The following is a 17271-nucleotide window of genomic DNA, read 5'->3' as shown; positions in this document are numbered from 1 at the left end:
GAACTGGCTCTGTCCTGCATGGTGGGGCAGCCCCTGACCTCTTCTCACAGAGGCCACCCCCCTGCTACCAAAACCTTGTCATGTAAACCCAATACAACAGATAAAGAATATAATTTTAGCAGAAAAACACAAACCAAAAAAAGCTCATAGGAAGAAGGTGAAGTTACAGACTCAAAACAAGGAAACTATCATCAAGAGATGGCACTAGTCAGAATAAATTAACAGACCAAACCTGAGCACTTTCCCAAAACCAAATATTTTAGTTCAAACAAGAATTCAAGTAAGCACTGTAGTCTATGTTATGCAGAATATTAGAACAAATGATCTCCTTCTGGTGTTGCCTTCTAACCACACAAATACTGTTCCTTTCTTACTCTTTAACACTGCACTACTTTAGAGTAATCTGTCAGCACTTGCCTTGTTTCTTCACCTTTTGTTAAAGGCAGTAGAGCATTGCATGGTATGAGGAGGAATCAAAAGCAGTTATGTAGTGCAGGCTTTTAATCTCCTAATTTTCATATCAGCTTAAGAGCTACATCTGTTACTGGTATGTTTGAAGACAAGCATGGAAAAGGCATCTCCACTCATTATCTAAACTGGCTCTGTCCACAACTTCAGCAGAGAGAGAAACTGCTATGGCTTTCCAATTATATCCATGCTGCAGAGATGGAAACAGCTTTGACCATCTAATCACAAGCTGAAGTCTGCACAATATGCAATACCAGCATACAGACCCTGAACTGCAACCAAATGTGGACTTCCAAAAATTCTGTGTACTCTCTAACACAAAACTACAGGTAAACACTAAAGTTGCCTTCATGTCTGAGAAAAAGTCACAGGCATAGCAATAAGAAACCTGAACTCACTGGTATCTTCACATTATGAAATTTTGTAAACTGCAAGTCTGACACGAAGATAAGGAACTTAAATTATCAATGAACCTTCCTGACTGTGATCTTCTCTTTAGCGGCAACCTCTATTTTCAAGAAGCCTGGGTTAAGAATTCCTTTGATTAATGCCTCTCAGTTACAAGACCAATGGCAACTACAGTTTCACAGTCCTTCCACACCCTTGATCTTCCCCTGAAAGACTATTGAAAGCTGAAAGCAGAAAGGAATATGAGGTATGGGCTTCTAGAATTTACAGATAGCTAAAATAAAAAAAAAGTTATTGGGAAGGAAGGAAAAAAAAAAAGAGATAGATACCTGGTTTTTCTGCATTCACTTGCTAGTTCAAGCTCAGAGTGACCACTCTACACCTTGTGATGGTGTGCTCTCCTGCCCAACTTGACGTTTGTCTCTCGTTACCCTGCTCAAGCAATAACTACCAGGGGCAGTCATAATGGATGCTGGTCGTGATAGCTGCGTCCAGATAACACAATAACCAAGGGCTACTGTGAGAAATACACCCACCTAACCACAGTTATCGGTATGCAAATATGACTATGAGTCAATCATCTTACCCCTATAAATAGTGAGCAGCCCAAGAGCCCTTTGAGCCCTCCTGCACAGCAGCGGGCTGCACGGCAGCGGGCTGCACGGCAGGATCTCCCCTTGAGTAGGGACGCCTCTCAAGTTTACACCTTGAGGTTGAGAGATACCTTGCCATAACAGATACTTGGTAAGTGACTAACAGTATGCTAAACTTTGAAATCTTAGCTAAGTGATATAAAGGATTAATTGCGCATATATAATCCTTTAGACATAAACCGTTGACCAAGTCTGGGACTAGGTTTGGATCCAGTCGCACCTAGATTCCTCTCTGAGAAGGAGTTTAGAAAGCAAGGGGGCCCTTTCTGAACCTCATGGCTCAATGGGAGGGTCTCCCTGACAGTGTTGTCTGACCCCGTCTTCTATGCAGTAAATAATCAAGTGTACCTTGCCATCGAATCTTGTTAAATCACTGTCACATTTACCACTGACCTTTGTTAACTCACATTTTATATCAATAAAGTGTATTGTTGCTTCTCTCTTATGAGTGAAGTGCAGTCTCACTCCATCCACGACACGCCTATATGTGCTTCACAATGCATTAGTTCAGAGCTCTCTAATGCTTACTGCCCAGATCTGATTTACAGCAAACACTCAAGATCTACATTAGTAGTTCAGCCTCTGCCTTTGGCTATTCCATCACTATGAGAATTTCACTAAGCATGTTTCAGCATTTAACATCTTACCTGAGGCAGGGAAGGGGTCTCAAGTCACCATCTAAATTGATACCTACAGCTACCATTTTTGAATACCTCCATGCAAACATTTCTGGAGCCCTTAGCCTTTGTCAGCTCCAAACCAATGAACAGAAGTTCTCTTCCACTCCAACTTAGCCAAATTAGCAACACAAGAGGAAAATTGGAATCCACATCAACAGAGGAAGGACTTGGGAAACCCCTGGGCCTCAATGGACTAGCTTTGCTATTCTTAAATGCACTCCAGTATGACATTTCTAAACTTTTCAACTGGAAGCCCAGGAAGAAGACCTAAAACTTTGTATCTTGGTTTCTTGGTTCTATGGAGAAAGGGAATAAAAAGAATTTTCCAGGCTAATGAAGATTTATTATGCAAATAATCTAGTTTTACACAGGTCAATAAGGAAAATATGAAATGACTAATCCTAACAACGAAAGGGCACAGATAGATACTGCCAAGAAATCTTATGACAGTATGGAAAAGCAAAGGTGATAGTTGCTGTTTCACCTTGCATATCAAACTAGAAGGGTAAAAGCTATGGTGTACACTACTACTCTGAAAGAATCGTATTTCATACATTAAGTGCACATGTGTCTGCAACGGAACCTGTGTGGAATTTAAGCATAAGAGAATCCTTTGCTGTGACGCGACCCACAACTGAAACCTTAACTATTAATAAAGCATACTCTGGAACTCACAGATGTAAAATATTTTCACCTATGCACTGATGAGACTAACAGAAGCCAATGGAAGTGCTTTGCTTGCTGGCACTAGGAAAAGTGGACAATAAGAAAGAACTACATGTTTTTAAGGTTTGCTAAGATAAGAAAAAAGGAGCTCAACCTCCCTTCCTATTCAGGAATGCTCTAACTAGCCACATCTTACTATCAAAACTTTTCACTCCCCAACCCAATTATAATTTCTATCATATTCAGCTTTGTGCTTTCCACAGGAAAGCCTACCTCTTATTAAAAATACTAGGGAGAGCCTATATCATACAGAAATACTAGGGAAAGCATAAACGTTCACCAGAACAAACAGTAGGATACCGAACCAGACAAGAGAGTCAGTGAGAAAGAATCTCTCTCAAAAATATCAGAATCCTAGATTGCACTTCATGTCAAGTAAACCTAAACAATAAAATATTAGTGGCAAAATGCCTGTAAATTAAGTGGTATCAGTGTGCTACAATATTGTACTATCTATCTTTATTACAACCATCTTTTACTCACAGTTTGTGGGTTGATATCATCTTCTCCCATAGGTTCATCCACAATTTGCTGTCCATTCTGAAAAAAAAAAAGAAAAAAAGACACAGCAAGTTACTGGAAATGCTGAATCCAAGTACAAAAATAAATATATTGCAGATGTGCTTTTATGGCGTGCTACTCTATAGGATCAAGTGTTCTCTTCTCCATATTCTATTAAAAAAAAATCATTGAAAGTAAACACAGAAGACTGCATATTGCTGGCACGCAATGCCACTTTCTCTTTGATCCTCGTGTATTATCATACTGGATGAAGTCAGAGTAAGAAATATATAAAACAATCTGGCATTTGAAGCCTTACTACTACACAGCTAGACATTATTTCCACTACTACAACTTCTGCAGAAGAGTTAAACCTAATGAAGACTGAACAGCAAAAAGCCACAAAGAACAAACAGGTTCTTTCTAAGAGCAAGACCTTATATAGCAACAACCAGCCCTTACTCTAGCATGATTACTTCAAGAACATTTATAACTACAGTATAGCCTTATAAAAACTATGAGCACAATGCTAATTTTATTAGCCAGCATTTACTACATTCTGTACTTTTCTAAGGACCATTCTAAAAAGCCATACAGGAATAGGCTTTTGAATTTGAAATTTAGCTATACAGATTTTTAAAAAGCTTAAATACCTTGTTGGTCGACAAATGCTTTCTTTTTCTTGTCAGTGGTACTATACTTGGAGAATCTCTAAGAGACATTTTTCCCAGAAAGACTTAGAATGACCTTGCTTACACAACAAGAATGAATATTAGCAAGTTGTAAGGAAAAATACGTATTTCCCAAGTTATGGTACAGGATATCACCTGGGGCATTAATTCTTAGTTTGCTCCTAAAGTTTAACAGCAATTCAATATTGTTTTAGAAACAAATGAAAAACTATTAAAAATGGTTACATTTTCCATTACCACTGGAGGCAGAATTTAAGTTCATTTCTGCATTGTTTCCCTAGAGAACAAAAGGCCCAATTAATCTATTTTTTTAGAATTTAATTTACTTAAAATAAGGTACATGCGTGTATGGATACATATTTTCTAGATCTTGGAAAGGTAATAAAAGCTGCTCAGAGATTTTAACTTCATTCTACACCTTCCTTCCCACGGTTCAGTTTTTCAGCAGACTTCTTATGTGGAACCTTCCTAACATTTTTCTGTAACAACTTCTGATGAATATAGTCTTCCAGCTTGCACATGACTGGAGGAGAATCTTTTATATGAAGTGACAGATTAAATCCTAACAACTTACGAATTCTAATTTTCAAATATTGCAAATACATTGAATGTTCAATCTCAGATGATTACCAGCTTTCTACCAAGTTTTCGCCTGAGCATTTTTTTGCTAAAAGATGCAGCTGGATAAAGCTAAAGTATGAGAACTATTGATTGCCCAAATATGATACAGGCTTTTTTTTTTTTTTTTTAAGGGGATGGGGGGGGAAGAATGTTCGGCTTCTGATTGTGTCTTCAGTGCAGAGTTCAGGCACATGGTAACACTGCCATGTTCTCATCTTAACTGGCTTCAGGAAGATACTAGAGACTTCTAGTATGACTCTAGTCTACTCTAAAAGTCATCTTTCCATGAGGGAGGACTAGTAAGAAATCAGCTTCACATGTTATAGGTTACTACAGAGGTGAATATAATCTTTATGAGCTGTCTCAGTTAAGGGCAGTCAGCGTTACACCTAGCTGTACAACGAAGAGTAATTTCATAAGATGATGCTCCAAAAAGCCTAATTTCCCCTCACTGTAGCATCTTTTACTTATAGTGTACAAGCAGTGAATATTGTACTATCCTTCCTGAAGATACATAAAAAGTTGAAATTATCAAATAGAAAACCATAAAAATACCAGCTTAGCTAAGTAACAGAACTGGGTGTTTTTAATAAAGCCTCTTTACAAGGAAGCATATTGTGTATATGTATATATATGTGTATATATATTATATATAATATATACATATTGTGTATACTTATATATACACAAGGCCACAAGTCACATACTTTCCCTTTTCTCAAATTTATGGCAAATATTTAAATTAAATTAACATTCGTATTTTAGCTATACATCTCTATATTCTGCTCATGCTACAAGACAGCTTCCGAAATATCTCGTCAATAGGAAAAAATGAGACAAAAAACAGTAGAACAAATAAGACAATTGATTTTAGCTGGAAAGGAGGAGTCTATAACGTCCTAACAACTAATGATGGCTAAACTCTGGGGCCTAAAACAGGGCAATTTGTGTATCAAAGCCATGTGCTCTAAACTGACTCCACATGCAGATTTTCAGAAATAGTGATTCCTGCTACAACAATCATTCCACTGAATAATAATGTACATTAACTGCAGGTTACATAAGATTTTACTACACGGTAAGCTTTAAGATTTCATGCTTACTATTTTAAGGCAACTGAAACATAGTTGAAAGTGGAACACACCATCAGAAACTTGAGACAAGTGTCTCTTTGAAGACAAAAAGGCAAGATCAACCTCTGTTTTTAAAAAGGCTCTGATCTTTAACCCTCATTGACTTTTTCCACATTTCATCAGTCTACCAGAAAAAACACAGCAAACTTTTGCAACACAAATGAACTGTTTTGTACAATCTGGTTTTCAGGTTTAAAAACCTGAAAACCTAAATGTTTTCCTGCATTACTTTCAGTTACTTTTCAGTTGGATTCAAGCAATGCATTCCAAACACACTTATTGGAACTAGAAACACTCAAGAAGTCAGCATGTGCGCCATACAGTCATGTCTGAGCCGGATCACTGGATTAGCAAGATCTTTTTAAATAGGTCTACCCAAGCAATGATTATGCTAAAGAAATCACTGGATGGTAGAACCAGTTTTTCTCAGAACAGTCTGAACCGTGTAAGGTAAAGAAGAATATGTATATATGATTTATGGTTTGCTGGTATATGATACTATTAAATGGAAAGCAGCTGTGTATTCAGAAAGTCTACAAAGCGTACTGCCTTCCTTATAAGTTAAAATGTAAAGCCAAAAGGTTCCTATCGGAAGTGGCAATGTTTAAACCACCGTGGAGCGAGATGGTCAGCAGCATGCTTAAGAGGTGAGCAAATGAAATAGGTTCCATTTTGCTGGGCATGGACTCCCTCTAGTATTTAACTAGAACCAAGGGCATGTCTCAAATGACATAACAGATTGGGACTAGATATAATAGTCTGATGAATACAGAATAAAAGAAGGCGGAATATATTTTTCCCATGTACAGATCAGTCTAATTCAAAAGACAGAGACTCTAGGTCTTGATTATTCTTCAGTTGCGCTCCTCCTGTAGTGGGACACTAAGCAAGCAGAATGGATCAAAGATCTGGTTATTTCCAGTACTCTGGCTCCAAAAGTAGAACCTATTTCAGATGACAGCACAAGAGAACTATAAGAAAAATAACAGAAGAAGTCCACAGAAAGTTTCTAGTTACACCTAAACACATCAGCAATCAATTTACGCCATGAAAGGAGGGTGCACATCCCTTATAAACGTAATCTAACAAAATGCTCTTCCAATCCACTCAAATTCCTTTTCCTATTCTGTTTTCCAGTGGAAGCATTCACATTAAGTTAGCTACAAATTTCACTCCCAAAAGCTTTTAAACCTATTGCCACATTTCACTGAATTGGTAGAAATGAATACTTAAACACAATTGGGTTCCAGCAGCTTTCCTGAAGGCATATGGACAGGAACACAAAAGAGATCCTACAGGTTCCCTAACTAAGCATAAAGCAGACAAACATCAGGGAATCTGCATCAGGCAGCTGGTACATGAACGTCCCCCATATGAACTGACAGAATCTCTGACACAAAAGTCAATCAACTACAAAACAGGAAGTCAACCATCAATGTTTCTAGCAATCAAAAATTACAGGTTTAAACCCACTGAACTCTCAAGATATAATCAAGTACTTGATTTTCCTGGCAAAAAGGCAGTTTAAAGAAGGCTTTTTTTTTTTTTGTAATTCAGATTATTTCACTTCTTGACCAGTAACGTACGCCTGTAAATAACTGCACTGGAAGGGACCAAGAGGTAGCAAGTAGTGGCATATGTTAGGGTATTGGTATTGAGAAAATATAATCATACTAAATCCTTTGTAAGAAAGGAGTACATCAAGAAATGTAGCCCACATCCCACCCATAATCAATTAACCACTTTTTGTGAAGCAGGGAATATCCTGCACTTTACACACTACAACTATATATTGAACTACAGTCTTAAAGTCACTTGTAATTCTCTTTTTTTTTTTTTAAAGTTATGGTTCCAACACTTACTGCAACAGATCCAACTCATCTCAGAAGTCTGGCAAAATTGTACTATCTTGGGCACCTGCACAATAAACCTAATGCTATTCCCATCTATCCTTCTGATTAGCACTGGACCCACATGGGTAATCTTGTATGTAAAATACACCATCTAGCACCCATAACAGCAATTTGAACTTACCAATTTGGTGCAGAATATCTTAATAATAACGTCAGGTATTCATCATTCCCATCACACAGGTTTTTTACAGGTATCTAAACCATATTAATTGAAATATTAACTGGACAAATCATTATGTTTCCTGTAGTACTCATTTTTTCCTATTTTTCCTGTTAGTTTCATCACTAATATTACAGATAGTATACACTTGAAGTTTTTAGATTTAGTTTAGTATCTCCATTCTCACATTCTGTTTACAAACAAAGTTCTGCTAATTTGGACTTACCTTGCTGAACTTTATGTTCTTTCCTACAGTTTTAATAGAATTTTTTTCTGAAGGACATAAGCTTGTCCGTAAAACTTCTTCAATATTAGACACTACCACATATCTTCTTCCTCCCCCAAAACATCTCTGCTTTGTGTTTAGACTATTGCTAGACTATTTTGGGATGTTTAAGTAGCCTCTCTGCCAAATATTTTAACTTTTTTACCCGACTATGTTTGTCAGTTATTTTAAAACCCCTTATGAAATTGATACCAGTTATAGCTTTTGGTATAATTCTTCCGCCATTAACGTCAACATTTCCTAATTATTAATATTGGGCTTGAGCATATGAGTTAGTAACCAGTCTTTACACTATTAACAGAGTTCCTTATATTATATAACTATTGTCTTTTCCGTGTAATTGGTGCCTTTTAGCAGAACCATACCCCCTAATTAAAATATAATAAAAAAGAGTTATATTCTTAGACTTAACAATTGGACAAATCAAGAATTATGAACTGTATATCAGTGCAGGATGATGTTTTGAGTACACAAATAAGCAGACAAGATAAGACGTCTGAATCACACCACTTAAAAATCATTATCTAGAAGTTTTAACACGCCAATGAGTAACATAGGCAATGATTTAACTATGCTTTGGAATTATAATTTAAATAAATTACCTGGATAAGTCTGAAGTTTCTCCCAGGTAATTCTTAGTTTTCAGCTACCAAAACTTCCAGACTTACCCAACAACTTTTAAATACAGTTATAGGGTTTAATAAAAAACTACCCCCCCCCGCCCCCTTAAACCTTCTGAAATAAAGTTTAGGAGACCAAAAATAAATATTTCAAAACACACAAGAACTTTCGGTATTATTTATTATTTAGTCATTAAAACACTGGCCATATATAGATCTGAGCACTAACACTGATGCTTTCAAGGGACTCTGAACTGACAGATAAAGCTCAAGAACCATGCCATCCTTGAACTGAGTACAGCTGTAACGATGCTCTTGGCTTGTTTCAAAGCAGCACAGAATGCAGTATTCTCACTGAAACATTCGTAACAAATTTGCTATTAGCAACGCAAGGTGCTGTATGGAACGACATTCAGCAAAAGCTTTTCAAACTGTACACGCTCAAACTTGCTATTCTAAGCAGCAATGAGCTACCCTGAGAAAAAATTCATAGGTCCGCAGAAAAATAGTTGAAAATAGACTGAGAGGACCTTGAGAGGTCATCCAATCTATCTCAGTGCACCAAGGCATGATCAGCTATTCCTACAATGTCGCTCACAAGACGTTTATGTCTAACCCCATCTTAAATCTTCAGTAATGGAGTTTTCACAATCTATTCCAGTGCTTAACTAAAATCCAAGGCTTTAATAGGATCTGAATTAATGACTTGTGCCCTAACTCCTGAGCTGTGAAGCCACACAGACCCAAAGCACTTACCTAAATCCTGACCTGATTAAAACTTATTGTATATAAGTAACAGAAGTGAGCTATCATCTTAGACATCTTTAGCTGTTCTCTCATAGCATATATTCAATACATTTTGCATATACTATGTTCAAAATAGTACACGCAAATATTAAAAAGTCCTTAAATTTTTTTGGGAAAAAAATCAAACAAAACCCTGAAGATATGAGCCTTTATTTTTATTACTGCAAGTATTTCGTTTATATAAAACTTTGTTACTTCAAGTTCCATTAATTCCACATAATTTATTCTAAACTTTATTGACTAAGGTGACTGACTTCTTCCTTTGCTGAGTATTAAAAGAAACAGCAGGACATTGAAACTTGCCTCTCTGTAGACAATCAACCTCAGATATAAGCCATTAACATGCAGATCATTTAGGTAGAAAGCCAAACTTCCTTAAGTTAGGGTTTACGAAATCACATAGTTAAAGTTGCCCAAGTATCCTATCTACTTTACACTACCACCTTCTTATCTAATATGACTCAAGAGTATAGTTTAACAATACAGAAAAGCAGTGCCCTTTCCTCCACTGCAATACTTTCCTTGGCACAGGCATTTGTCCAGCTCTGTGCCAAGTCAGGTCAGAAAGGAAACTAAAGAAAAGTTTGCAGCTCTCAGTGAGTTTAATTCTCTGAATTAACTCAGCTTGAAGTCAGACAAGTGCCACTGCATTATCCAAGATGCCAGACATATAGTATCATAAAATCTTTGTCCAGGCCAACCACTTTCTGTAGCTAAACCAAGCTCCAAACCATGAATGTTCATTTGTTCAGAAAAACAAAACAAAACACACCCACCAGGAAAGTGAAATTTTCATTTAGTTCCCTACCTATATGGGCGGTAAATTATTATACTTAACACACCAATTCAGCAGCCTTAGTAAAAAAAAAAAAAAAAGAAAAAACTGCCAACCAAAAAACACACCACCTCTTCTCTGTTCACCTGCTCCAGAAGAAGAAATATACATGCAGAAATTACTTACTTCAATATATCCAACCATTGTTGTACATATGAAAATAAAAGAAATTCCTTCTCTGCTCACACACATTATCCCAAGAGTGACTAGCACCTGATAGCATATAAATCTTATTGCCAAGACTGTATTTGCATGAGAAGGCAGGTATGCTTCACCTTCACTGCCTCCTGCAGTCCCAGGCCCACCGAAATGCCCTGTGCCTGCCTGCGCTCCTTCCAAAGGGGACTGCGGCACACACACGGGAGTACGTGCCAGGTCCTTCCCCCATGCGTTGGGGGCAGCCAACGGGCACAGCAAGGCTGCGTGCTGCAATTCCTTCCAACACAGACACTGGTTTTCAGACATGAGTTGGTTTCTTAGAATCTCTTTGCATGATAAATGACAAAGGTTGAAATTTAATGTTGAAGTCAACTAAAGCATTACTCATTTATGCTCATTTTGTCATTTAACTATTTTAATAAATTCTACTAAGAAGAGAGACTAAGCTATGGAGCAACTTCACTATTTCCTAAAATTCAGGATTTCCAAGGTGACTATACAACAAATGTCAACTGCTGGAAGACAGGAAGAGAAAGACTCCCCGTTAAGTGAAAAAAATTGTTTAACATGCAAGTCTAAGTTATAACAGTAACTAATTTTGGCAATTATGTTATGTAAAGAATAATACAAATAATATTCATCATGGTCTGATTACATCCTGAAACCACCACCTTTTGAGCCTGCAGGACAAAGAAGATTTTCTTTTTCAAAGCTATGTTTTGCTGGACATTTAAAATCACAACAAAATACCATTTCTTCACATCTTCTGTATATATTTAAGCATGTTCCAATAAATTAATGCTTGAAATTAAATGTTAAATGGAAATTTAATTAATTAATTTAATTAAATTAAATGGAACCTTAGAAATTGTGTCAGAAAACAGACCTAGACAATAATAATGTATTTAGAAGACACGTGCTACTTTTTACACAATTGAATTGCTTCACTCAAAAAAAAAAAAAGCAGTACATTTCCTCTAAAAAGAGTTAAGTGGAGCATTAAGCATACCACAGGGGGTTCCTTCCATCAAAGGGAACATATGGTAACTGTTACTGATAAGAATGAGCTAGCAGTAACTTTGTGGTTGAGCCACTGGAGTAGGTCCCTGGAAATCAGAGTTCATCTAGCTCTAGAACAGGCCCCATGAATTATGCTAGATGGAGTCACTAAGCTGTTGAGCCTCATTTTCCCATCTGTTACACAGGATTCCGTGTTCCCCCCCCCCCCCCCCCCCAATTCCAATGGGTGAGGCATTTAATCTTATTTCAGAGAATAAGGAGAGAATAAGTAGCACAGTATCATGTTTGCAAGCATATAGCACAATACTTGCAGTAATCAACCACTTCAGTTCGTCTAAACTTAAAAATTCCCTGAAGAGATTCTAACTTACCCAGTTTACTCATTAAATTATTCCCCTCTTGACAGTCATCAAGATTGAAAAAACAATTACAAGGTTTTACTCTTGCCTGAAAACTGCTTCTAAGTTTCATTATTGGAATACTGCTATGAATTATATTTGGGGGGGAAAAAAAACCCAAAACAACACAAAACAAACAGAAAACCTCCAAAACCAAACCAAAACCTACAAAAAAACCCACAACCCCAAAACCAGTCTTGAATGAGTTCTTAAAGTTGATAGATCTGCCAAGATCAATCAACTCAAAGCTAGTATTTTTGATGTGCAGAAATAAACACCCACCTTAGTCTATGTATCATTGTGAATCTAAGTTGAGCATTTCAACTGACAAACAACTACAGTTACCGTGACAGATCACAATCAATTCAAAGACAACAGACAGGCCTTTAAACATGTCAGTCTGCTTACATCTACTTTGTGTTAGATGTCCCAGCTGTGGTGAGAAATATCACGTATGCTATAATGAACAAAACAATTACAAGCTAAGAACTGCCAATGTCAAAAAAAAACCCCTAACAGAACGATTCAAGAAGTCAAACTCAACACCTTCTACGAGGAAACCAAGAGCTGCGGAGCGCACACAATACTGCATGAAGGTACTGAATTCAGCAGAGTACAGGACCTGCCCCCTCCTACCCCACCCAACTGACAGCAGGACATCAGTACTATGTCACGTAGCAGGAATGTGTTAACTAAAAAACAGAGCAGGTAAAATTGTACCATTAAGGATCTGAAAAAGCTGAAGAAAAACACTCACACATCTAAACATCTTTCATGCAGATGATATGTTTCTCAAGACAGTATTTACATATATATAACATCTGTTATCTGTCTCTCTATCACAGTAGTTTGTGGCATACAGGGTATACTATTTATTTAGATGAGAATTAAATTGCCAGTTGCCACTTTTAACCCAGCGTAAGAAAATGTCACTCCACAAATCTGCAAAAATCCCAGACTTCCGAATGCACTGTACTGACAGCGGGTATGTATGAGAAGCGATAGCTGAGTGCTGCAGAGAATTCTGCCTATAATGGAGAGATGACAAAGAGTCTTCAAAATCCATGTAGATCAGCCCATTTAGGCGATTCCACGTTGGCTTTGAATTGTCTACCTGTGTTGGCTATACCAGAAATGACTGTAAATATAGCCTTTGTTCCTGTGGAACATAAGTACAACACTGATTACACAGACTTGTAAAGAATGTAAAGAGACAACCACAGCCTCATGGCTACAGGTGGCCATCTGATAAATTTCAGATTCCACGCAAGAAGTATACATTGACATAGAGAATGTCACATTGACATCAGAATGGAATTACAAAGCAAAAATTACATTATACCAGATTCTTTAAAGCATCAGCATGACCATTAAATGCTAGCACCCCTTGTCTCGTGCAAAGTTCAAATAATTCTGGATAGAGAAGATAAAACAAGGAATTCTGTGAAAGGGGATTCATACCATCTATTTAGACACCTAAATAGGTGATCATAAATCCCCTGTCAAGAGCAGCAGAAAAAACCTGAACTTTCTCCACAGCCAATTTAGAACACCTAAATTAAAACTCCTAAAGGTAGATGGCACAAATGCTTCCCAGAAAGTCTAGCAAACAGCATCTCCTTATGATGGCCAGCTCTTTCAACGTACTGGTGTCCAAAATTTGGCTGCTATAACTGTATTCATTCTCCTCCAGTCGACATTAATATGCATAGCTGGGTGTACAGATCAGAGGATCAGGCTAGTTACTCAGGCATTCAAATACAAACTCAAATCATCAATACTTAATTTGCTTGAAAGCAGATGACTTGAAATAACAGGCACATTCTCACCGTGAAACACACACCTATGCTTGTGATAAATCTTGAGTAGACCCTGAGTCAATAAAACACAGCATCATTCCACAGGCTTTAAAGGTGTTGTGATTTAAAACATAAAACTTTAAAAACAAAAACACACATTATACTATATACACTATTTTTAACATAATTTGTCTAACAACTTTACACATTGAAAAAGCTGTCAGAGGTGCAATGTGGATCACTGACCTATTTGTACACGTAGAAACAGAAGTCCTGCAACTGATCTCTGAAAACTGTAAATCCGTATTTTATCTAGAAAAAATTGTTTGCATTATTTCTTAAGAAGGACCACGTTCTACAGATCTGCTGTCATGTACATCTAAGTTACAGCAGCTGTTGATGGTTAACTATACTGTCTTTCAAAGTAATGCTAGTTAAAGGTAGTCTATTCCTCCTACTAAATTTGCTCACACATCACAGCAAATCACCTCCTCGGTGGTACCAGTATAAAACCAAATACAGGACTGCACTGGGAAACAAATAAAAAACTTAATACAGTATAAAAACTCACAGAGTTGTTAAGACAAGGGAAGTGTCTGAGCTGAGTTCTACAGCTCAAAAATTTGTAATTCCATGTGGATAACAGTGTTACAAGAACTGTGTCAGCAGATCTGAGAGGTTAGTGGAAACTCTTTACCTCACTCAGTATTACAGCTAAAGACATTATTACTATCAAACTATGACTGAAATCACAGTGAGTTTCCAGGTGAATGTAAAAAATATTTTTGTCCAAGAATACTCTTGCAGGATAGGGTCTGTAATTAGGGTATTGCTATGCTACAGATAACTCATGCAAACTGAAAATGTAAGTTACATATTTAGGTAATTTGTACATGTATTTGACTTAAACTTATCTACTTTCACTAAAACATCTTTTCTTAAAGACTCATTTCAGGTAAGTAACCTTTCTAAGTCTACCTTTTTCCTTCTGAGGGTCATATGAGAAGCTTTTTACAGGTGCAATCTGGTCTTTTCAAGAACCGAGTGTTTATTCTAGACTATGGCCTTAGAATGCAAACCTGTCAGTTCATTGCTGTTTCATGTTTTGTTAGCAGTCCTAGAAAATTTGTTGGTGATAAACTGCTGTAGACTCATGTCAACGTAAGTGTTTAACTATTTTTTTTAGGAAGAGGTAAAATACACTTGTTTCAAGAAGCTTATGACAGCAGCTTAAAACCAAATCATGCCTGAAATACACTAAAACAAGTAACAAGGTATAATTAATCATGCACATACACACATTTCAAATAATGTAATCTATTTTGCTACCTTTCCAGCATATACACCACTACTGAAGTTACATAGACTACGTGCAGTGAGCATGGAAGACTAAAGTAACAGTTAATATCTTTTCTCTAAATCATTAGTCTAAGTAGTCTTGCACAAACGTCTCCCCTACCACCTTTTCCCCCACCCCCAAGCATCACAATACTCTTGCAGTTACTCCCCATTTAAAAAAAAAAAAAAAAAAAAAAAGATCACCACTTCAGAAGTCAGTGAATAACTGGCAAGAATTTAAAAGTAACTACAGTGACTGGCTAGAATTTAAAAGACAGATCTGCCTGTCAGATGAGAACTGCAGATTCTTCTGACTCCCAGAGATACAGTCACTTTAAGCAGAAGGAAGACAAGACAAACATCAAAAGGACAAATACTTCTGATACTGCAGAAACTTTACATTGGTCTCTCTCTCTTTGCTCCGCGCACTAAGGACTAAGTCCTAACCTTGCGACTAATTGTTGTGAGCTGGCTTGAGTCCATACCTTTCAAATCAGCATCACTTGAAGCAGCCTGGCTGCCTATCAGCTGAGGCAGATTCAGGTAGAAGCTGCACTGTCAGAGGAAGCTATTTCTTTTCAGATGGGAGTCTGGTTGCAAACTAGCACATGCATTGTGGGCTACTAGGGAATCACGGAGCAAGCACAACTGACTGTAGGTGTAGTGTTTACATAGATCCAAACCAACACAGTAGTACACTGTAGGAAAACATGAAAATAACTGAAGGCATCTATGGCCTCCGATAGAAGTGAATCTAATTTCCAGCCATTCTCATTATCTCAGCCTAGGAAAGCTGACACGCGTCCTGCCTAACAAGGACGGGAGCACAACACGAACTCCCCGCTACCAACAGCAGCAAACCACACTGCGCTGCATCTCAGGGACGTTCCCATAAACGCCGCCAAACACAAAGCTTTACCCATGCGAAACGACCCTGCGGTTTCCCAAACGCTTGCGAAACTGCAGAGACAACCCCATCCTGCTTAGATAAGGGGGCAGCGGCAACCGGGCGGGGACGGCCCTTAGCCGCCGCAGGGGGAGCAGCGGCAAGGCGAGGGCACCGGGCAAGGTGAGGGCAGGCCCCGGCCCTCCTGCCCCCCCTCCCCGGGCCGCGCTTGCGGAGGCGGCGGGGCCGCCCCGGGAAGGGAAACTCGCCGTGACAGTAACCAGACACCGCGCTGGAACAAAAGCGCCCGAGTCGGCCGCCGCCGCAGAAGCAGGTTACTCCCTCCCGGGGAAGGGGGCGGAAGGGGAGGGAGCGAGCCGGGAGCAGCCCGGTCCCGTGAAACACGCCCCGAGCCCCGGCGCGGGGGAGTGCCGGCCGGTCCCGGCCGTGAGTCAGTGCCCCGGAGAGGAAGCGGCGCGCAGCGGCCGGGCGGGCGGCAGGCGCCAACGCTCATCCCCCGCTGCCCGCCCGAGCGGCCCGGGGGCTCGGCGCCCCGTCCCCCCGCCGGGACGCTGCCCCCCGGCCCCCTCCCGGCCCCCCGCCCGCAGTCGCGGCGCTGCCCGCCCCGAGCGCCCGCGACGAGAAATTCTGCCCGTCCCTTGAGCGGCGGCGACGGCAGCAGCGGGAGCCTAGGTCCCGTCCCCTCCTCACAACTTTCCCCACAACACCCCCCCGCCCGCCCCGTACCTCGGTGCTGCTCTCAGCTGTGCTCTCCACAGCCATCTTCTGCCAAGGGTCCGCCAGCTGCGCCAGGGGCATCTTCCCCGCCCGGCTCCCGCAGCCTCCGCGCTCCGCTTTCCCGCACCCCGGTGGCGGCGGCGAGGCGGGGGCGGCGAGGCAGGCAACAACCCCTCCGGAGGGCGCGGGACACCCCGGCTGGCTCCCGCGGCGACCGCTGCCCACTACTGCCTCCGTCCGTCCCTCCGCCCGCCCCCTCCCCGCTGCCAGGCGGAGCCGCGCTTCCGCCCTCCCCCCGGCCCGCCGCTTGGGCCCGGCTTCCGCTCACAACATGGCGCCCGGGCCGTACCTGCCTGGCCAATAGCGCCTGCGCGCGCCACCGCCGGGCGGGTCCATCGCCGCCCGCAGGTACCGGGCCGCGAGGCGAGGC

The 17271-nt window shown here is 39.9% G+C and overlaps 1 protein-coding gene across 2 annotated transcripts in view; it reads right to left on the bottom strand.

Moving 5' to 3' along the window:
- The window catches only part of RPS6KA3 (ribosomal protein S6 kinase A3), a 78606-nt gene extending 61536 nt beyond the window's left edge, over positions 1 to 17070 (bottom strand). For both annotated transcript variants that reach the window (XM_076356505.1, XM_076356512.1), the window contains exons 1-2: positions 16851 to 17070; positions 3419 to 3475 (exon numbers count right to left, since the gene is read on the bottom strand). In XM_076356505.1, the coding sequence (XP_076212620.1) occupies positions 3419 to 3475; positions 16851 to 16922 (129 nt within the window). In that variant the 5' untranslated portion in view covers positions 16923 to 17070. The remainder of the gene's footprint in view (positions 1 to 3418; positions 3476 to 16850) is intronic.
- Positions 17071 to 17271: the final 201 nt, after the last annotated feature.

Source organism: Aptenodytes patagonicus, chromosome 1 (genome assembly GCF_965638725.1).
Source record: "Aptenodytes patagonicus chromosome 1, bAptPat1.pri.cur, whole genome shotgun sequence".
In the NCBI taxonomy this organism is placed as follows: Eukaryota; Metazoa; Chordata; class Aves; order Sphenisciformes; family Spheniscidae; genus Aptenodytes; species Aptenodytes patagonicus.
The sequence above is the reverse complement of the archived record's forward strand: the minus strand, read 5'-3'. Positions and strand labels throughout refer to the sequence as shown.